Source organism: Etheostoma cragini, chromosome 1, assembly GCF_013103735.1.
Source record: "Etheostoma cragini isolate CJK2018 chromosome 1, CSU_Ecrag_1.0, whole genome shotgun sequence".
In the NCBI taxonomy this organism is placed as follows: Eukaryota; Metazoa; Chordata; class Actinopteri; order Perciformes; family Percidae; genus Etheostoma; species Etheostoma cragini.
The window spans coordinates 6,337,688-6,360,128 of NC_048407.1; the positions used below are offsets into that span (position 1 = coordinate 6,337,688).

The 22,441-nt window shown below is 40.3% G+C and overlaps 1 protein-coding gene across 1 annotated transcript in view; it reads right to left on the reverse strand.

The window, feature by feature from the left end:
- Positions 1–22,441, reverse strand: part of arnt2 (aryl-hydrocarbon receptor nuclear translocator 2) — a 50,070-nt gene that overhangs the window by 16,454 nt on the left and 11,175 nt on the right. The window contains exons 3-10 of the mRNA XM_034874754.1: positions 19,873–19,920; positions 17,797–18,010; positions 15,884–16,097; positions 12,302–12,404; positions 6,226–6,291; positions 5,696–5,781; positions 2,622–2,698; positions 1,388–1,522 (exon numbers count right to left, since the gene is read on the reverse strand). Of these exons, the coding sequence (XP_034730645.1) occupies positions 1,388–1,522; positions 2,622–2,698; positions 5,696–5,781; positions 6,226–6,291; positions 12,302–12,404; positions 15,884–16,097; positions 17,797–18,010; positions 19,873–19,920 (943 nt within the window). The remainder of the gene's footprint in view (positions 1–1,387; positions 1,523–2,621; positions 2,699–5,695; positions 5,782–6,225; positions 6,292–12,301; positions 12,405–15,883; positions 16,098–17,796; positions 18,011–19,872; positions 19,921–22,441) is intronic.

Here is a 22,441-nt window from a genome sequence, read left to right on the forward strand (position 1 = left end):
GGGGTGAGCTGGATGTGATGTATCCCTAATAATTCTCTCTGCTCTTTTCTGGCGGCGCTTTGTGTAGATTGTGTCCATGGAGGGGAGTTCTGTTCTAATAATCCTCTCTGCAGTCTTTACAACTCTTTGCAGAGCCTTCCTCTCTGTCTGGGTGGTGTTTCCATACCACACAGTGATGCCTGTGGTGAGGATGCTCTCTATCAGTCCTTTGTAGATGTAGGTGAGAGGGCGACAGTGCAGACCAGCTTTCCTAAGCTTGATGAGGCTTGATGAAATACAATCTCCGCTGGGCTTTCTTCACTCTGGCAACAGTGTTCGCAGTCCAATTCAGATCCGATGTTAATTGTAGTCCCAGGAATTTCTAGCTGTCAGCCCTCTCCACCTCAGTCCCCTTGATGATAAGGGGCCGCAAGGGAGGTGGGGTTCTCTAGAAATCCATAATTACTTCTCTTGTCTTATCTGCATTAAGGCATAAGTTGGTCAACTCACCATAGACACAAATGTCGTTTACCACACTCCTGTAACCCAACTCGTCCCCCCCCCCCCTTAATGAGACCCAGGATAGTAGTATCATCTGCATACTTTATAATGATGGTGTTATCCTGGGTGGGAACACAGTTGTATGTATACAGGTTGAATAGTGTAGAACTAAGGGGCAACAACCTTGTGGTGACCCTGTGCTGGTGATGAGCTCCGCGGACCCCCTCTTTCCCATCCTCACCACCTGTGGTCTTTCAATCAGGAATTCCAGGATCCAGTTACAGGTGGGAGTCGAGACGCCGAGGTCTTTCAGCTTTTTCTTTCTCAATCAGCCTACCCGGGCGGATGGTGTTAAAAGCCAAACTGTAATCTAGAAATAGCATTCTGACATATGTTCCTCTGCTGTCCAAATGTTGCAGGATATGGTGTAAAGCAGTGGCCACTGCGTCATCCACTGAATGATTAGGACGGTAGGCGAACTGGAAAGGGTAAATCGTACCCGGAACCATGTGATCGATGTGCGTGAGTTACATTTTGTCGCGTCAATGACCCACATATGTTAGTGTTGTTGTCTGCCAGAAGCTGTCATTTTTTTTCCTGTTTTTGACAACAACAATCTGTATGTTTCGTAATTGGACCTCTGGCTCGTAAGTCTAATCTTAATGCAAGCCTGTTTCCAATGAAGGACTGTTTCTCTGCAGCAAAAGTAAAGCTATGATTTACCACAAAGACAAATATTTATACCATTCTCATTCAAGGTCAATGTTGGTAACTTATGAATTGAATATGTTAAAAGGCAAATTTTCCCTTTGCATGCAACTTGCATGCAAACAGATAACGTTCCTATCTCTAAGATGAATGTTCATAACATTATGAGTACAGTGTCCCTTTCCTCCTCAGAACTAACCTGAGGCTGGTAACCAATGACGTTGATGCAGCGCGGGTCGACGAAAGTGATGACACCATCCGAGTTGTGACGTGACAGAAACTCTGTAGGTACGGACAGGCCATTCATGTCCATAGAGACTGGAGAGCTGGTCACCTGAGGGAGGATGCAGACATATTTAACATGAATCACTTAGGCATAGGAGCAAAGATATTTAGCAAGGGAAATAGAGAGTTGGAGCACAAATACAACTACACCAGTATAAGGGCTGAACGATATGAGGAAAATATGCAATGTGCGATAACGTTGTTGAATTGTTGAACAACATTACTTGCCATAAATAAACAGATATTAAAGTGAACTTAGTTCTGATGCTGTCAGTATTTTGCTAAATCCCATAAAAGTTTTGTTGAATTTAAAACAAATTAAAGGAAATCATTTTGAACACACTTTTAATGAACAAAATGAACATTTAAAAAGGCAGCACTAACAGTTACATTTTAAAGTGCAGTTCAAGTCTCTTTTGTGGTGTGTATATTGCAGTCGGGCTGTAAAAAACAATATATTGTACAGCCCTAACCGGTATTTTTTTCACAAGAGTTTACTGTTGACCACTGGCATTGGTGTGCACTCAAGACCCAGTAAACAAACAACAAAACAGTCTAAAATGAGTCCCTCTATTTATAGTTACTGTCAATAGTGGTGCAGTGCCAACTCCCTAAAGCTGCAACTTGCGGAGTTTTAGTGGACTGTGACAGACTCAAGATTACCATTAAAAGGTCCCATGGCATTAAAATTTCACTTTTTAAAATATTAATATGAGTTCCCCCATTATGCCTAGGGTCCCCCAGTGGCTAGAAATGGTGATAGGTGTGAACGGTGCCCTGGGTCTCCTGCTCTGCCTTTGAGAAAATGAAAGGCAAACGAATATCTTGACCCTCATGAGCAAGGTTACGTCCCTTTTCTCAGCTTTGCCCGCCCAGAGAATTTGGCCCACCCATGAGAGAGAGACATCATGGCTTTCAAACAAGCAAAGTGGCAGTTGGTCGAGGCCACAAACCCACCTGATAAATCGGTAAAAAAGACTTCAGATACAGTATTAGGGGACCACTAAGGTCTATATAAAAGAGACTTCAGATACAGCATTAGGGGACCACTATGGTGGTGTGTGTGCGCACACGCACACACACCACGTATGATATGATATTTCCTTCAGGAGAATCAAAATAGTCCATATGACCGGGGCACCACACACCTGCAGTCTTCCGATGGCCACCAGACAGTATTTTCCAGTCTGACCTGCCTCTGTGTCTTCTTCTGGTATAGTCATACCTGGGAGGGAGAGAGAAAGAGAGAGAGAGAGGGAGAGAGAGAGAGAGAGAGAGAGAAGTTGTGTTTTGTCCAAATATATAGACAAATTGTATGTTGGAGCTTTGGTAACATTGTTATTGGAACTTTAATGCCAACAAAGCCCCTTTAAATTGAATTGAGAGAGGTGTGAAACAGAGAGGCCAACAGACATTTCTCATTAAGTCTTGCCACTTAATTTTCCATTTGCTACTTGAACTTTGCAAGCACTGAGAGGTAATCTACAGGGCCGACACAGCCACTGCTCCTCTACAATGATTTATAAGTTATGTTTTCACCATTAAGCCTACCAAACTGAAAGACAGATTTCACCCACAATACCTTACTCTGCTCGTATTTCACATTGCATTAAAACAAATATTCAAACTTGTTCCTCTCGGTCTAATACAAATCATTCAGTAAAACAGAAGGGGGAAGCAGACAAAGACACAAACAGACATTTCAATTCCATTTTGATTAAAAACAGTGGTTTTGAAATCCAAGATGCTCCTCTGCCTGGCCCCACAAATCAAACTTCAAATAGTCATTTAGATCATTTGCAACATGACATAATGTGTTAATTAGAATGCTGCCTGAACAACTGCTCACAACACATAGCTGCACCAATCCTCTGTTGCTAGAGATCCATTCTGCAGAATAAATCTTCAAGCACTTCTATCAGAACTTGTTATGCGTTTAGAGGTGTCCAGGCGCATCACAAGATGCATACATAAAGCAAAATTGTTATTAGGGCTTCATAAAATTATTTTTAGTTTGATTTTTAATTAATTCTGTGGATTTTGGATGCAGGCATTTTTTTCATCAAAGAACTCTCATCATGGTTCCAGGCTGAAAAATATTTGATCAGATCCAGATCATATTGATTTTGCAATGACCTTTGAAACCCATATTCTAATCCTTGTCTAGATAATCCCAGGTTTACCAAGGACCAGCCACAGCCAATCCAAAGGTCTCAAATAAGATAAATAGGTCTATAGAACATATCAAAGGTCTGTAATCACATCCAGATTGACCTGGGTGCTGGTGACTATGCAGTAATCACAGAGCAGACATTTTAGTTTGCTGAAATTCCTTAAATTAAACTACAGCAGTTTACTATTAGCTCCTTTCCACATTAAAACAGAACCACGACTCTGTCTTCATTTGTGAAAAATAAATTCCTCTCCTAGAACAGTTCAATCAGCACCATCTGTACGCCTGCTCAATGTCTAATGTAGCTGTGTGTCTGCAGCGCGTGTCTCTCTGAAACAATACATCTGACATTGATGAGTGTGTGTGTGTCTCGCGTGGTGACTGTTTGCAAGCAGTATTGTGCCCAGAACATTCCAAGGAGTATTTTTAGTGCAAGGAAGTAAACCATGTGTCAATGATTTCAAAACACATATGGTGAGTGTGTGTGTATTTGTGTTATAGAGAAATATTTCAGTGTCAGGTCAAAGTTCTAAGAGGCCATTAAAGACCAATGGGGGTGCATTCCAATACCTGTTTAAACAGTATGTGTATGTGTGTGTTTTACACTTCAGTTACAGTAAGATTGCCTTATACTAGCATACAGTTTTGAGGATTAAAATGAAAAAAAAACTTTTGCCTGAACTTTTCTTTCAAGTCAAGTCAGAAGCTGTTCACATCTACCTATACAGAGAGCACACTATTGGTTTTTGGCAGTGCGAGAATGGACCAGAAAGGAGAGTAGAGAAAAGCGTGATTTATGCTTCTGCAATAAATCCACACCATGGCTACGTACGTAGGTACATAGAGACACGGACCCTACGTCATAGCCTGATATGCACCTCTCTGGCCCGGTAGCGTTGGATTTCCCCCCAACTAATTTCCCTGCTTCTCAGTCTGCATCAACATCATGAACTCAAGGACATTTTCCTGATACAGATTTCCGACATGGTCAGAAAGCACAGGGGAGACACTTTGTTTCTCTCACTATGCCTGTAGAGTCGCTACTCGCTCCGAAGATAATCACCGCCATTCACTCCCTCTACCGAACACTCCACATGCACAAACACATGCCGGCTCTGCTATTCTCTTAAAGACATTGACGCACATACTGATGGGCAAGTATAGACTTCAGGCCACTTACGTAGGCTATGGTGAAAGCTCTTTGGATCTCACTTCCCCGCTCTATATGTAAATAAAGACATACAATGTTTCCGTTTGCATATAGGCTGGTTGTGTGTGTGTATAAATGTCAGTTTTTATTTTCACATTATCATATATTAGAAACCTGACTAGTGGAAAACTCCAGTCTTTGTCTGTGTGCTGAAGGCAACATTTTTCTCTGAGTGACGGCATTACATAACATGTATATTACTTTTAATGAACCTAAAAATAACAATGTCTACCAGCAGTTGTGCAGGAGAGAAAAATGTCTCGGTGTGTTCAGCTCTCAGTAAGTTTGTAGCATCTAACAGAATCTCTGTGGTTAAGTTTTGTTTATATATCTGCTTCATGTTATGTTTCATGTTTGCTTATAGGAGTCAAGTTAAGTTACTGCTAAGGGTCTATTTACATGGCTACCCCCTGCAGCACACACCGCCGCAGCCTATAAACACTGCCCCCTCTCAAAATGAATGGAAGACCTGCGTTTTTGCTGCACCGTCTGACGGCCAAAGCAGGCCTGTGAATGCAGGGTAGTAAATCCTAATAAAAGCTTCATAATAAAAGCTTTTAAAGAAAAACAAATTACAGGGGACTTTTATTGTGAATAATTCACAAGAAATGAAATGCGTCTTCCACCCCTGCTTTGACCAATCAGACTCACCAGCTTCTAAATAGTAACAGCTTGTTGCAATGTCAAAACAGGAATGTCTTTAGCCTTATATTCTATATTTTAATGAATCCAGGTAGGTGTTATGAAAAATAAGGTTATTGTCTACCGCACTTGTGATCGCATAACTCAGGAGGGATGTAAATACTTGGTGAAAAGGGTGTGTGAGTGTGTGTGTTTACCTGCAGGAGGCCATGCTTTGATGTAGCCAGTGCAATGCACCACAGAGTACTGAGCATCTCCCTCTTTTGAGGGTCCAAGGCCATTCCTGTCCATCACACACACACACACAAAAACACACATTAGGTACTCAGCAACAATACAGTAAGTATAACAATTCACACATCCCTTAAAATCTGCATCAATCGAACGATTAGGGCATTCTGTTGTTGCCTGAGAGACAAAACCCTGGTAAAAAAGTCCTTAAAGCACTTCCCTGTGATTTTAAAGCTTAATTGCTGTGAGAGTAGGTAATAATTGAAGTCCTCTCATCTCTCATCTTGATTTTAGCAGCTGGACAGTTTGTGACAAACCCAAAGTCTAGCTGCAATCTACGAAGACAGCTCTAGAATCTTTACATATCGCACACTATATGATTTTATCTGCTGACTTTCAACAGCCAGTCAGAGACAGCAACAGGACTTTGAAGCCTGACAGGAACATGTCAAGCCGGGGAGCAAGGGTGAGGCAGAGAGGAGTCACAACCATGTACCTGTATCTCTTCCTCATGTTAGATAGACGGTTAAGGGAGATGTGATCCAGGGGAGCACTTCCGCATCTGAACACAAATACAAAAGAAGAAAAAAGAAACACAAATTACATTCCAGTGGTACATGATACCAGTAATCATGGCTGCTAATCACAGTAGGAGGCAGCACTGCTTGACAAACAATTTCATGTACAGAGACCGTTGACATGATCTCTTCAATCATGACCACCCAATCAATTTTTGGGGGGAGGGGAGAGAGTGTGGACTGGTTGCTGGAGAGATGCCATTTCACCTCCTGCGCACTGCCAAGGTGCTATGTTGAGCATGGCACCTAACCCCCCCTCAACTGCTCAGGGCGCCTTTTCAGCAGTCACAGCCCCCCCCTCATTATGACATCTCTCCACTAGTGCATGTATAGGACCTGAACATGTGTGTATTTCAGCCTGTGTGTAGTGTGTAATAACAACAGTGTAAATTGTAATTTTCCCATACGGGATCAATAATGAGTTTAAATTATAAAAAAATTAATTAAATGATTAATTAGTCAAAATTCTTATTTGTCGGATTAAGGTTAAATGGTTAAACAATAACATCCCTACTGGATGGGTTGTAGGATTTGTGTCTAGATTCACTTTGATCATGTAAATACTATTTCATATTAGTTTTCGTAAATACAGTTCCATTGAAATACAACACAATACAACTTTATTGTCAGTTTACACCGAAATTAATTTTGCAATCCCGAGCAGCTGCACTCAAAAGAAGAAATGAAAAATTACACATCTAGAACAAAGATGAAGCATTCCTCGTCTGAATCAGCACAATCAGGCTGACTTAAAGCTCCACAGCTTGCCTGAAGCATGACTAAGTGACTTTTTGTAATGTTGCCTAAATGAGTGTATATAATGAACCCCAAGTCAAACAGGCTGCAAACTGGAGCTTGAACCCTGGAGGCCGCCATTGCTTCTCTTGGAATTTCCTTTAGGCCAGTGGTAAACAGTCGTTTTCTGTAGAAAGCCTAGTTTTGTGGCCGAACATTACATAAGGCTGCCTGGAAACTATAATGGCTTCCCTGAAATGTGGTGTGTTCCTCTCAGCCACGTTAATGTACGTGTCACAGAAGTGGTTGAGTTTCACTGTTTGCTTGAAATGTCTTTCAGAGTGCATGTTGTTTGAATTATGCGGAGCCGGGAATAGCAACAGAACAGGAGAACTTGCCAGTCCAAAAAATTCCAAACAACATGACACACTTCGGATCTCGTGCGACTCGCAGGCCTTTGTGATGCATCCAGACAAAACAAGGCTCAAGCCAGCACAAGCTGGACAGAAAGAAGAAAAATGGAAAAGGTCTGCTATTTTCTTAAACTAAACAGCATAGAGCCCCTTCAAACCCTTGAAGCAGTAAAAGCTGCGTTGATGTAGTTTGTAGCCAATGAGTCATGAGGGCTATGATAATGTGATATCCTGACAGAACACAAGGAAAGAGAAATATTTAGCAAGAAACTTAGTTTGTACAGGGTCAGCACCTCAGGAGCGGAGAAAGAGTGGTTACACCACCTGGCAATAATTATTAGTATAGAGATAGCGAGCCTGCTAAGTCTAATTATCTATGACGTACGGAAACACGTCATTTATCCAACAATGTTGGGGGTGCGATGAGGCCTTTTTCCTAATGCCACAAAGAAATGTTAGGCTCGTTCGAGATGACCCTGGTCTGCGCAGAATTGATCACCGGCGATCTTCGCCCGTTGCATGCCGGGTAGATTTGTGTCCGACTTGACCCCGACTTGCTCTGACGTCATGAACACTTGGGCAACGATAATCTCACGAGATCAAGGCGGCCGCCGTTCTGAGACCGAGGCGGACCCAGAGCATGCTGGGAAAAGCCGGACTCTCAGTTGATTTAACAGCTAACTTGTTCAGAATCGACTCCACATGATGATGTTTTATATAAACTTTTTAATGTTTTTGAATTAGAGAGATTTTAACTGAGGACCACAATGGAAATAAATCCTGGACTTTATTATCCTTGATTGTATTGGATGTCTTTTCCTGTGTAAGGCAATTAATGCATTAATGAAATTAAATAAATCAAATCAAAATCAAAACTGCTATTCGTCTGATTTAAGGGCTTAATCTGTACAGAACAAACAGTGTGGCTGATAGTTATGTTTAGAAGTCAGAGAGAATAAATCTGTTCAGATTACAGATCATTTACAGTCTGTTGTTAATATCCGCAACAGGTTGCGTGTAGAGCATTTGAGAGCTACTCTGTCATAATTAAAACAACTGGAGACTGTGTACCAGCTGATATCTGGGTCTGATGACAATTTATTAAATCAGAATCAGACCACAGGGGTTAGTAACTTCCTGTTCAGCCTGAAGGCTGCTGGAATCAGCTGGAAACTGTCTTACTTTACCGCAGTTTTTTGTCCCCGCCCCGTGCTTCTGCCGCCTGCTCTCGTCCACTGTACAGGTGAACAGAGTTCATCTCCAACGAGCCTAATCTCTCCTACCACCTCTGGCACTGAGTTGGTAGGAAAGTATAAGTTACAGGTAATTAGAAAGATTTGTATTTGGAGAAAAAATAATTGTTAGATTACGATTTACAATGCTGCCATTGGGATATAATGGTATCATTAGTCTACTTGCTTGATTATTGAGGAAAATGCAAATACTAAAATGTTAAATACTTGAAATGTGTATAATACATAATAACTGCTGTTATGCGCTCCCCACCCTGCTCTCTTCCTCTTCTTCTTTGTACATCTCAGGTGTTTCTGATTCCTGATTGTTAGTGTGGCCCCGCCCCTGTATATAAGGCAGACTGGGAGACGGGTCTCTTAGACTGAAGCAGCTCTGACCACTGTTTTTCTTCTGTTGTCTTCTTTGGGGGTTTATTGCTAGGATGGTAGTCTAGTTTTTGCGGCTTTTTTTTCTTCTATTAGTCACTTCTCTTTAATTTTGGGGGTGGGGAGTTCTTGGTCTGACGGCCCTTGAAGCTCAGGCTTCTTCCCTTCTTTTGTTCTTTTTGGCCAAACTTCCAGACTCCCATAGCTTTAGTTTAATCAATAATAGTTAAGTTGTGAATAAACTTTAATTTACTTTAACTATTCAATTTCATTTATAGTATCAAATTATAACCAAAGTTATCTCAAGACACTTTACAGATAGAGCAGGTCTAAACCAAATGCGCATAGCACGTAGCAAAAATCTCTGAATAATTGTTTACTTCGGGCCTCTGGAGATGCTTCATACCAGGTTTCATGCAGATCTGTTGCACGGCCTAAGACAAGTTTGAAAATGTTTGTTTCGCGCTTAGTGTGGTATTGCAAAAAAAATCTTGAGCAGAAATGGGCGTATCCTCTATCTGGTGACTCTGCTTGAGTCAGTGAACACGTGGATCTAATGTTTTTTTAATGTGGGAGTTATAGGCAAATACTCATTTGAAGTCATTGTAGCGCCACCTAGTGGTCCACGTGTATTATTTTTGGTATGTCAGGTCAACTACCCATTCTACATATACCCTCTTAATTTAAGGTAATTCACTTCAGTGCAAGTCGTTAATTCAAGCATGGGTCCCCAGGCCACGCCCACTTGAACCAATCAATTCTCCACCATAAGGGGCGCCATTGCAGTGGCCCTAGATGGTACCCCTCAAATTTTGTAAAAATCAGATCAGCCGTTCATGAAACATAAACATTTTTACTTGTAGCGCCCCCTAGTGGCCAATTTTTGTGAAATATGTTTGGTAGCCTCAAAGAGACATACTAAGGAATAATCTAAGGTTAGGCTTGACAGCATTTATTTAGGTGTTTTCAAAGTTAGCTACACAAATTTATTTGTGTGTAATAGGCACAAGTTTCATGCTGATCAATCGCACGGTCTAGGAGGAGTTTGAAAACACTGGTTTTCAATAAATCTCTAGTAAAAGTAATAAAAGTCTAGGCGGAAATGGGCGTGGCCTATATCATGAGATTCGGTTAGATCCAGGGAACGCATGGATATATGAGTTTTAAATGTCCGATGTACTGTTTAAAAGTTATAGGGCCAAACACGTTTTTTCTGTTATAGCACCACATATTGGTGGAAATGGGTCAATTGTTGCGTCTGAGGTCTTTGCGGAGTTTAGCACCGGTCCTGAAAATCGCACACCGCCACCATGAATGGTTTAGGCTGGAGCAGGAGTGTTAAGTGGAGAAGAACAATGGAAAACTAGAACTGCAAGCTTTGCTATCGCGATTTCCAGTCCCCATCGGGCTTGGACCCCTTATAATCCTTAGAAAAACAACAGGGCTTCACAGCCCTGCTGTGTGAACCGCGTAGAATTGCTACCGTGGTTCCCAGCTCCTTGGGCTTGGCCCCCTAAATATTCGGGTTTGGTATTGTTTTCAATATGATCACATTAAAGTTGTGTTTGTTTGCTGTGGCTGTAACAACTCCGCTAACAATCATTTGAGTAATGACGTTGCCAGTGTAAGACAGCCAGGTTCCAAAGCATTCCATAGAAAATGAGAGTGAAAATGAGAAACAATTCAGTGAAATAAAAAAAAAAAAGAGAATCTTTCATACATTCACATACAAACTTGGAATGTATTCCATAGACTAATGTTTGATTACTATTACTATTGTAATCCTGATTATTGCTCCACTCTAGTTTGGACCTGTTAGTATCTTCCTACTTACTTACTAGTTTCCTTCTCTGCTTTCAGCTCACCCTGGTACTTCTTTTTCTATTAAATAATTGTGGGAATGATAGCCTGATCACCACAATCACATTTCAAACATTACTGTAAAAGTGTTTTGTGGGATTAATTAGAAACTGCTCAGCATGACTTTTGAATGCCATGTGTAGGCAGCAGATAAAAGAAAGAAAATTGCCTGTCTAATGCAAACGTTCAATGGCTGTTACTTTGTGAGCTACATATTGCTGACAGCCTGCAGCATTACATTACATTCTATTTTTGGACATGCTACACATCATTAGATCAGTTATATTCTCAACAATTCAACTGGCCATCAAATCGCAGTTTTACAGTAAAATACAAGAATATAAATATGTGAGTTGACTAATTCCTAACCTGAATATTTTACAATTTCTTTTGAAAAAAATCTCAATATAACAAAATACTATAACATTTTGAAGTTTCAGAAATGTTTTGCCTTGAGATTTGAATATCTGTACCAGTGTCTCTGTATATCTGTGTCAGTGTCTCTGTATATCTGTATCAGTGTCTCTGTATATCTGTGTCAGTGTCTCTGTAAATTTGTATCAGTGTCTTTGGACATCTGTATCAGTGTCTCTGTATAGCTGTATCAGTGTCTCTGTATATCTGTCTCAGGTCATCTGTATATCTGTGTCAGTGTCTCTGTATATCTGTGTCAGTGTCTCTGTATATCTGTGTCAGTGTCTCTGTATAGCTGTATCAGTGCATCTGTATAGCTGTGACAGTGTCTCTGTATATCTGTATCATTGTCTCCGTATAGCTGTATCAGTGTATCTGTATAGGTGTTTCAGTGCATCTGTATATCTGTATCCATGTCTCTGTATTTCTGCATATCTGTATCAGTGTCTCTGTGTCTCTGTATATCTGTATCAGTGTCTCGGTGTCTCTGTATATCTGTAGGCGTCTACGTATTTCTGCATATCTGTATATACTGTATGTATCAGTGTCTCTTCATATCTGATTCAGTATCTCTGTGTCTCTGTATATCTGTATCAGTGTCTCTGTGTATCAGTGTATCTCTATCTCTGTATCAGTGTATCAGAAAATGAATACCAAACACTTATACTGAAAAGCTTCTTTTCAGTATGAATTAACATTTAAAAACATGTTAAATTATATATGTTGATATGTAAGTCGCAGGTTCAGCCAAACTATGAAAGAAATTGTGATTTGTAGGCCGTAAAATACAGTATATTTAATATTTAATCCTTGTCTCCTATATAAGGGCATTATATTTTTTTAATGGTGGTATTGAAACTGATGCCAATGCTATTTTTAAGACCGCGCGAGATACCGTATTACTGCCCAACCCTAACACGCACACACACACACACACACAATCGCACACACACCTCATGCGGCAGATGAAGGAGCGCCGGGAGCCCATGCACATCCTCATGGAGGACTGCTGTCCCTCTTTCTTCACTGTTCCTGTCTTCAGGTCCAGAATCCGCCCTGTGAACATACAAACCACACATACGATTAACATGTAGACCAGTACAGATGTATTTACAACAAACTGGTTACTCCTTAAAACCTGTGGTCTTAGTAGCAAACCTGAAGGAGAAGCAAATAGTGTTTTATGTGTTTGTATCCATTTTAATTAAATTTTATTAGAGTCCAATGCCACAAATCACAAATTTGCCTCAAAAGGCTTTACAATCCATACAGCCCAGCAAACCCTGTCTTTTAACCAACCTTGTATCAGACAAGGTAAAAACTCCCCCAAATAAAACATTTTAATGGGGACGAATGGTAGAAACCTCAAGGAGGGATCCCTCCTCCCAGGGCAGACGTTTACTGTGATAGGAGAAAAAAACTCAAGCAGACACACCAATTTAGTCTCTGGACTTATTTAGCAAGTTTTGTCCTTAAGTTTTTTGAGTTATTTATGTATTATCTGCTCCAGCTTTTCCAATGTTTTAGACAGAGATATGGTTATCATGATGATCCAAAATTATCTGAAATTGCATTGCTTTTAATTGAAAAACATCCCGTTCTTGAGGGACAACCCCTAAACCCCTCCGGCAAATATGTGCACATAAGTCTTCCACAAACTCAGGGAAAATACTGGGATGGGTTAAATACAGAGATTGAATTTCACTACATTGTACTGTACTGTCACCATTAAAAAAGTGTCTATCTTCTGCAACATTCCTCAGCAACACTGACATGTTTTGCTGCCATGATGACGTTTTTATCAGTGTACATGGGAGAGCTAGTCTGGCTCAACGTATGTACATTGCTGGGATAAAGACTGACTTCTGTCAGGGTCTTCCTCCCTTCTTGTTATCTGGGTTTAGGGAGAGAGCTGAAGAGAAAGCCAATCTCCGCTGATATTACATGCTTTCAGAAGCAAGAGGAAACACCTAAGGACAAATAGCTAAGTTTATGATGATACACTGTCTATTAGGGCTGGGAAATCTATCAATATTATATCGACATCTATATATGAGGCTTTATATTGTCTAAAATTTTGAATATCATAACATCATGATATGATAAGTGTGGTCTTTTCCTGGTTTTAAAGGCTGCATTACACTAAAGTGAACGTACCAGACTTTCTACCTGTTTTATTATTTGCATTTACCCTCTTTATCATTGAATCTGCATTATTTGTGATTATTTATCAAAGCTCTCATTTTGTTAATATTTTGTGAAAGCACCAATAGTCAACCCTACAATCAACATCAATGTTTTTGCTCCAAAATATTGTGATACTTGGTTTTCTCCATACCACTGCATCCCCCCCCCCCCCTCCATCCGGAAGAAAAGATTCCAAAACAGTTAATGGATTATCCTTATTCCCACAATGAACAACAGACAGCAACAACTGGTGTTCTGGCTCAACGTCAGGAAGATGGAAAACATGCAACATTTCAACACTGAGCAGCGGAAGGCTTCAAAACATACTGCTTTGGTTCCACTGAATGAAACGTTAGCCGGAGAAATGTTCGGACTTAAGAGGATGAGTAAGAGTATGCGTGTGTGCGTGTGCGTGTGTGTGTATGTGTGTGTGTGTGTGTGTTTTCATCTGTCACAGCTCTACATGAAGACGATTGTATTATGTGGATTACACGGTTCAGAAGGCCTCTGGGGTCAGACACACCGACTGACAGACACAAATATAAACTCAGAGAGTTGACTGTGGAGCCTCCAGAGTACCATGCAGAGGAAGAGATTTAACAAGACAATGTTGCCCTCTAGTGAGCACTATGAGTATGCTAGACGGCGTTACATTTAAAATGTCACTCTCACCCTCAGTATCTTATTGTATAACACACGCATGCACGCACGCACACACACACAAACACACACACACACACTCTTAGTGCTTAATGTGAAAGAACAGGGGAATATTAAAAGTACGAATGCTAAACTACTATCCTGTTCCTGCTCATCTGATCTAGAATTACTGTCATCAGATTCAGGACATGTGGGTTGGATGAGCAGGGATGTTATATTTCATTAACGTTCTTAGTTCATAAAAGTATGTTTTGGTTTGTGTTTACTAACCCTGATCTGGATTGGTTGTGGCTACTTTTGTTGGGATTGAGGTGCTAGTTGTGGATGATTTACTCGTCCTGTGCATTCTTTCTTTTGGCTTTTGTTTTTTTTAGTTTCTTCATTTCACACTTAATTCAGTGCATTTACTGTTTTTCAAACTTTTCTTTTCATTTTTTGATTTAGTTTCTGGGGGTTCAAGGAGAGCATGATGTACATGTCATCTGGAGGAAACATCTTGAAAAGTCTTCTGGACCCACAGCCCGCTCTGAAGCCTGGCCACACACTGCTCCACCCAGCTAGCATATGCTAATGTCTTCCATTTGTTCACCTGGAACTACCAGTCAGCAAGCATGTTAAGACTGTTTCTTTTTGCCATTTTTAGATTTTTTTTAAATAGAACTGGATGGTTAAAACTATAGTCTTCATGAGTTGATACAAAGCTAAGTGAGCTTATCAGCTCCACATAACTCTCTCTGTATTTCTCAGTATGGCTATGTTTACTAAATGGTGTTGTCAGATGACTTTCAAGTGCAGATGCTTGAGTAAAGATGATGGGCCTTGGTCACACTTTCTGCTTCCAGAACGCAAAGTAGGTAATCAGAACTTCGGGTCATTGGTCCGTTTCTCCAAAAGGATTTAAATTATCAGTCATAACGTCTAAACCATCCATCCTCGAAGTCTAGAAATGTTGGGACTTTATAAATTACAGAGTGTGGTCTAGACCTACTCTATCTGTAAAGTGTCTTGAGATAACTCTTGTTTTGCTATACTACTTACTTACTTACTACGATTACTATAAATAAAATTGAAATGAATTGGATGGAATTTCTGGCCAGCAGCACCATAGTGGTGCCCCAGCCGAGGATACAGCGCACCTAGCCAGGGAGCAGCAGTGTACAGACTGGGGTCTGGAAAGCCATGTTAGGCCTCACTTCACTCCTCCAAGTTGTCAATTAATCATTACCTTATTAAATCAAATGCAAAATCTAACTTAGCTTTGTCATAAAACCTAGACAAGCTATTACAGGGTTGGTCATTATACGAATAGTAGACTTCATAAAAATTTAACATAACGTCGAGACATACTATATCAGAATAGCTAAATAAAGGTTCCAACACGCAAGCAGACTGATCAAAAACAAACAGCAGGACAGGTAGAGAATGAATCTATGCATAGGCAGAATACAGGCAACTAAGATCCACCAGACACCAGAGTGGCAAGGGAAAGAGCTTGGTATTTGTAAAAATAAAGTGAGCGCAGTGGCAGTCTAAATGGTAAAAGCTGTATCTGTGCTGTGTGTGACAGGTGGTTTGAGGACTCTTGGCAACCCTACTGAGACCTTATAATTACAATAATTAGCAAAGGCAAGAAAAAAAAAGAAAACTTTCAGCTGGAAGAGAGTTTTTAGTGACGGTACTGCATCTACCTGTCATGGAGTTTTCTGAAGTACTGAGCTGTTCCCTCAGCTTGTCCACATCGTCGGGGTGGACCTGTTCGTATAGAGTGCTGCCAAACCACTCCGACTGGGGATGGTTCAGAACCGGCGTCACCGAGTCCGACACGTAGATCACCCGTCCCGTCTCCGCAGCAACCACAAACAGGAAGCCGTCCGCCGCCTCCAGGATCAGATGTTTCAGTTCCTACAGGGAACAAAAAGAAACAGAAACTCTAATAACCAAAGTGCCACTATGCTCACTGACAGTCATTAAGTTGTTTTTCCTGGATATTAGTTTCATTTCATTAAAAGAAATATAGACACTTTATGATCCATTTCTGTATAAACATACCTCACATAAAAATGTAAATAGAAGACTGTCCTATTTCTAGGCTTGTAGAGCAGATCTCAGCAGTGCATGTGCACCACTAACGTGCTGCTCTCGTGTCCGGTGTAGCCAGTTTCATTGATAATAGTGGAAGAGTGGTGCTGTGTGTGTAGTGTGCATCTGCTCCGCATGAGTTACGCGGGAGTTACAGCAGAGTTAGAGTGAGTTTATTAAATGACAAAACAGACATTGTTCCCTTTGACAGTTACACACTGGCTAGCCTTCCATGTTTTTGTATATCATCATGACAAGCATAAGTCTCGGGGTGTGCCTCAAACCACTCTCCAGATTAGTAGGTAGTGATCTGCCCAGGGAGTCATTTTCAAGGTTTCCTGACATTTTCTTTTCAGTTTCTTGGAACATTCCCAGGATGCACAGTTAAAAAAACAGTGAAGCATGTTTAGCCACGGTAAGCAAAGTCCAATTTCAACATGCATGACACTAAATCCAGCTCACCCTTTGGAAAAGGATGGACCTGTTTTGAGCTTGTGGACCTGTTACTATGGTGTTTTTGTTGTGAAGCAATGGCTTTATCAGAATATGGCAATCCTGTAATAACTGAACAGAAGGTAAGTCTTTTTTTGTCTCCCTGGAGGCAGAGGACTTCTCCCCTGGGAGTGTTACATACTCTTGACTCTAGACAAATGACATGACACATTTTGGACCTGATGTGCAAAAAGAGAGAACATATTTTGAAAAATCAAAGCAGCTGGGGAGAAGATTTGGGCAGACATTGAGCAGGATGGGAAAAGGAATCCACTAGTTTCGAATGAGGTTCGTAACAATTACAAACAATTTCTATGTTGAGTGAACTATTTCTACATCCACACTGTTATTCCCGTTATGGTCAGGTTTGAAAATTACTAACTTTATTTCTTGGTTTCAAAAACCTTGGCAAGCATAGGGTTAGTCCCAGCTTTTTTGGACTTGTCTAAAATGAAAATGTTCATCTTGCTCTCCAGATGGCTGTACAAACTGAGAATTCCCACAATTAGTTTGTGTGGATGAATGAGTTTTTACTCGTGGAGAGTCAAAACTGGAATCACAACAAGTATTTCCATATCGCATTACTATAATGTTGTTTTGGACAATTTTTTGCACTAATGTATTAGTTACAATAGTGCAACATTGATGTGACTGTAGTATGACATGTTCCAACCGCTTTGTACAATCCATTGTTTTTTGCAACATAATCTTTTTAACCTAATCTTACTTTACAAAGTATAACTTGTACCAGATTTTTCATTTCTTTCACTTAAGCTATGTTACTTTATACACTTGTTGACTAGTTTTTTTCTTACTCTACTTTTTCTTTTACCTTAAATCTGACTTTACAATTTTTTTTACAATTTTCCTGAAGGCATCAATCAAGTCTTCTGATTCTGATTCTTAATTTGATGTCAAAGAATTTTTCACGGCCCAAACCACTTAAATGTGGTAGAACAAATATAACAAGAAATGTTTGATCTGAATCTGTCCCGTATGACAGATCTGTGGCTCTCTGACAGAACAGTACCTGTTCAGTGAGAAAGGAGGGCTTGTAGGCGCCATCCGTGGACGTGTTGCCGGTGCCCCTCATGGATTTCATATGGGAGACAGCCATGCGCAGGATGGTGAGTTTATCCGGTTTCCGGGCCAGCGCGCTGCAGGTAGGGACCATGTCCGACAGCTCGGTGATGTACTGGGTCATTTTGTTGCGCCGGCGTCGCTCAATCTCACTGTGGTTCTCTCTGAAACAGAGGAGAGGGTAGGTAGAAGCTTGGAGAGCACATATTGACAAGCACTAAACCACCCAACTATCTAGACTTTTCACTGTGCTTCACCACAACTAGGGCTGAACGATGTATAATTTTCATATCCAAATTGTGATTTGAAAGAATGCGATTAGCTAACCATAAAGACCGCAAATAATCAAATCTGAAGATTTAGTTGAGTGTTTGATGTAACATTTGGTTTAAATGTTTTCATTCAGCTTTTTATTATCATATTTACTATTATTTCATAAAATACATGCTGGTATAATGTTACATATCACAGATTCAATGTTCCATGCTTTTTTGTAGTGATAGTTATTCCATCCAAAAAACACTTGCAATTGCTGGCCATTTATATCTATTTTCTCATCCTTGCATAAGAATATAGAGCAGTTGTGATAGTGTCTCATGTTATAATGATCCCTGAGATGTTTTATCTGTTACACATTGAATATTGAACTTTAACTAAACTTTTTATTTTAATATCCACAAATTGTATTGTAGTCGCAATATCTGGCAGAAATATCACAATAGCATCCCCCCAAATCGTTAAGCCCAAATCATACAGGGTACACACAGAGTGACGGCTGACTCATAATGATTGGGCCCAGCACAGGTCAAATGGCGGGTCAGCAGAGTTACCTATATCTCTCGCCCCGGTCCAGCAAGCTCCGTCTCACACGCTATTACTCAACGACCTGAACTTAGTTGCATTAAATTACTTTTTCTGTGTTTTTTTGCCTTGGCCGCCACGATAGCGGAGTTACCAGCTAACAACACTGGTACAAATACAGGTTTGCCTCTCATGCTTAACAATCTACAGCTGTGTTAATGACAAAACTGTGGACAAATGTCAGAAGTGTACGGCTTTTCAGAAGAAATGAGTCATGTAATGCAAAAAACAGACCATTCTATGGACGGAATGACGCACTTAAAATATCGCTTGATCACGCAAATTTGATCGTGGGAAGCCAGAATCGTGATTGTGATTAAAATTCAAATACTTGTGCAGCCCTATTTCTGTGTGTTATTTATTTATTATTTGGTCTAGCTTTTCCAAAGTTTTAGACACAGCAATGGTAATAATAATCACATTTTGTTAAGGAAAAACGCCTCACCCTTTCAGCCAAATCTGGCAATTCTTTGATAAACCCAGGGAAAACACTGAACATGTGTACATACAAAGCGTGAATAGGGGAGCCTTCCTGTAGCCAAATAAATCCTACACGTGATGCCACTGTCCCTTATCAAGAGTGCAGTTACTCCTGTGTTCAGCAGAGACTAGCTCTTCCTCACCACTCAATTTAGAAGAAACCGATCCACTAAAATAAAGCACTTCATGTCCATCCTACAGATGTACACACTACACAATATGAGAAAGAAAAGTAAAACAAGTTAAGATCAATTAAATGGGAGTGGACGTATGAGATGCAGTGACAGAGAAAGACTTTAGTCCTTCTCTAAAAATAGGAAAAACAGACACATTTGACGGAAGGGGGAATAAAATTCATGATGATTCCATGCAGTCAATGTTACAAACACAAATATCTGCAGGGTTCTTAAAGATCCATTTTAGACATATTAAGAGAGTTAGCTAATATCAGGATAAGATCAATTATAAATCTCAGAAAACTGAATCATACTGTGTTTCGAACACATTTTTGAATTGAGTGCAGTAAAAAAAAAAAACAGACATCCAACAACTTTAACATGTTCAATTCAAAAAATGTAATGTGTTGTATCGGCAGATACCTTTAAACAGGACCTGTGTTGATATTGTGAACTAGTTCTACAGCATTTCAGACAGGACTGACGCTATCTGCTTTCAATGTTCTCACCTTGAAAATTTGCTAGGTCCCTCTCCGTCTTCGTCGTCAAACTCCATTCTGGGAAACAACCACAAGAAACACAGTTACTACTTCTGTTAGCCTTAGAGTGGCCAGTGCTCTGTTGTGACTAAATTCCCTGTGTTTTCTGGTATTTAATATGTATATCCACTGCAATCATTAAACAGCTGCAGACAGAAGAAAAATAAGATTAGAAAAACTTCACTGTCTGTTCATACAGGACACTTCCTTGCATCGTCTGCTCCAACGATCAACTGATAACATAAAAAAACATCTGTTGGCCAACAAATATCTGACAAACCATTCACACAGACACAGACACACACACACACACACACACACACACACACATTTGTGATCTGTGCATCTGTATCTGTGTGCGAGTTCTTCCTCATTTGGTTCTGCTGCTGCAAAGTGATAAAGTTATATCTGCTGACAAATAAACCAGAGCTTCTGATACTTTCCATTTGTGATCATGTCATTGCCCAAACACTGGGATTAAATCACTTTGACACAAAGTTTGAAAGCGGCCAACAAACATTTGCTTTAGGTGTCAGATGATAGCTTATCCATCGTCGTCAGCCAGCCCTAAACACGGAGGAGATACATGCATCACCAAATTCAACAGAATCCCTTGACTGTCTTCCTCCTGCAGTTTTGAAGCAGCGCCGGGATTTTCTCCAGGTGTGCTCATGATTTCAAGCTTAGCTAGGACCGATGCATGTTTATGTAGGTGTGTTGCTTCAGTACATAATTTACCGTGCCCCCCCCCCCCATCTGCTTGGGCATCGGAGCCAGCGATACAAACAGACTGAACAAACTGATCAGAAAGGCTGGCTCCGTGATCAGCTGCAAACAGGACACACTGAAGCTGTGGTGGAGTGGAGGTCACTGAACAAACTGTTATCTATCATGGATATACAATAACTTGTATATATTTAAAATATTTGTTCTTGCAATCTATCCTACTCATTATTTCATGTATTTTGTATCCTATTATTTCATGTATATTCTGTATGTGTTGCTGTGTGTCGGATATTTTGCTGCTGTAACACAGTAATTTCCCATTTTTGGGATCAATAAAAGCAGTGTTGCTTTTTGTCCAAGGCATTTTATAATGTCATTTAATAGTGAAAACACTGCTGTAACAGTACTGTGTCCAGCTCTAAAACCTGACTGTACATCAGTTTAAATGTTGTGCAAAGTATGCTTTTAATTGACAGTTTACTTGAGCTTCCAAAATTTTTGCAAGAATAGAGAGTTTGGAAATTGGCACATAATTGTTAAGATCTGATGGGTCGCCACCCTTTAGAAAAGGAAGAACACAGACTGCTTTCCATAATTTGGGGATTGAATTTGTCTGCAGACTACATTTAAAAATGTATGCTATAGGTTTAGCTATAATTTCAGCTGCAACCTTTAATAAAAAAGGTTCTGGGTTGTCTGCTCCTGATGACTTTTTCTGGTCAATAGCTTTAAGAGCAATACAGACATCCTCTTTTAAAATAGGTCTAAAAACAAAGGTTTCTGGTTGTGTTTCCGTGCCGGAGTCAGAGCAATTATGACTTGATTTGGACTCACTGAAAATACAGCCAGCTGATATAAAGTGAGTGTTAAAGTGTCCAATTACGTCAATTTTGTTTTTATATTCAAATGAATTTACAAAAATATATATGTATTTTATCAAAACCTTTTTCTTTTATTTTTAAAGAATTTATAACTGCAATGATAATAATTGCATATAAATATCTATTGCCTTTATTAATAGGACCAATAAAGTCAGGAGTCAAAGAGGGTGATAACATTCAGTAAAGGGCCGCAGGTCATAACCGGACCTGTGGCCACCGCCACAAGAACTCAGCCTCTGATCCAAAATTTTGAGAACAAACCGTTTTTGTAACAACCGTTCCAGGTCCATGTTTCTGAATTTTGGAGAGCGGGCAGAGCGGTCCACATCCTGGCCCTTTCGCTGCCGTCAGTGGATTTGGTTTATACCGCTGTTCTCATAGGGAATAAAAGGAGCCGCTCCGCTCTGCCACCTTTGCAGTGGCCTGTCACGGCTCAGTTTCTATGCATGATCTACCTGACGGCTTTATGCACTGTGGCAGCAACAAGATGGGTCAGTGTGTCTGTTGTTGTCTTGGGATGATCTTACTCAACTACAATCTGGGTCATCCACACACACACAAGCAACAATGATATGGAAAAAAAAGAGGAGCAGTCCCTGTTGTCTCCCTGTGCCATGTTGGCTAGATCAGGTTTGTATTATGTATTCATGTGTATGTAGCCCTAATGTCTGTGCATGGGTTAAATGCATTGCTTTAGCCCCTGAGGATTAAAATATTCACGGCACTGAGCTCATGTACAGCCCCCCCACATACTCTGCACTTTCCACAGTAATGCAGAAGCTGAAAACGCCATTCACATGTCAATTGGGGTTCCACTCATATTAGAGTTTTGTAAAGTGGTCACATCCCCCATCCCCTTTCTTTCAGCGTTCACATACAAAAATTATTTCCTAAGAAGAGTCAATGATGAGCGGATGATCCCTTAACATTCC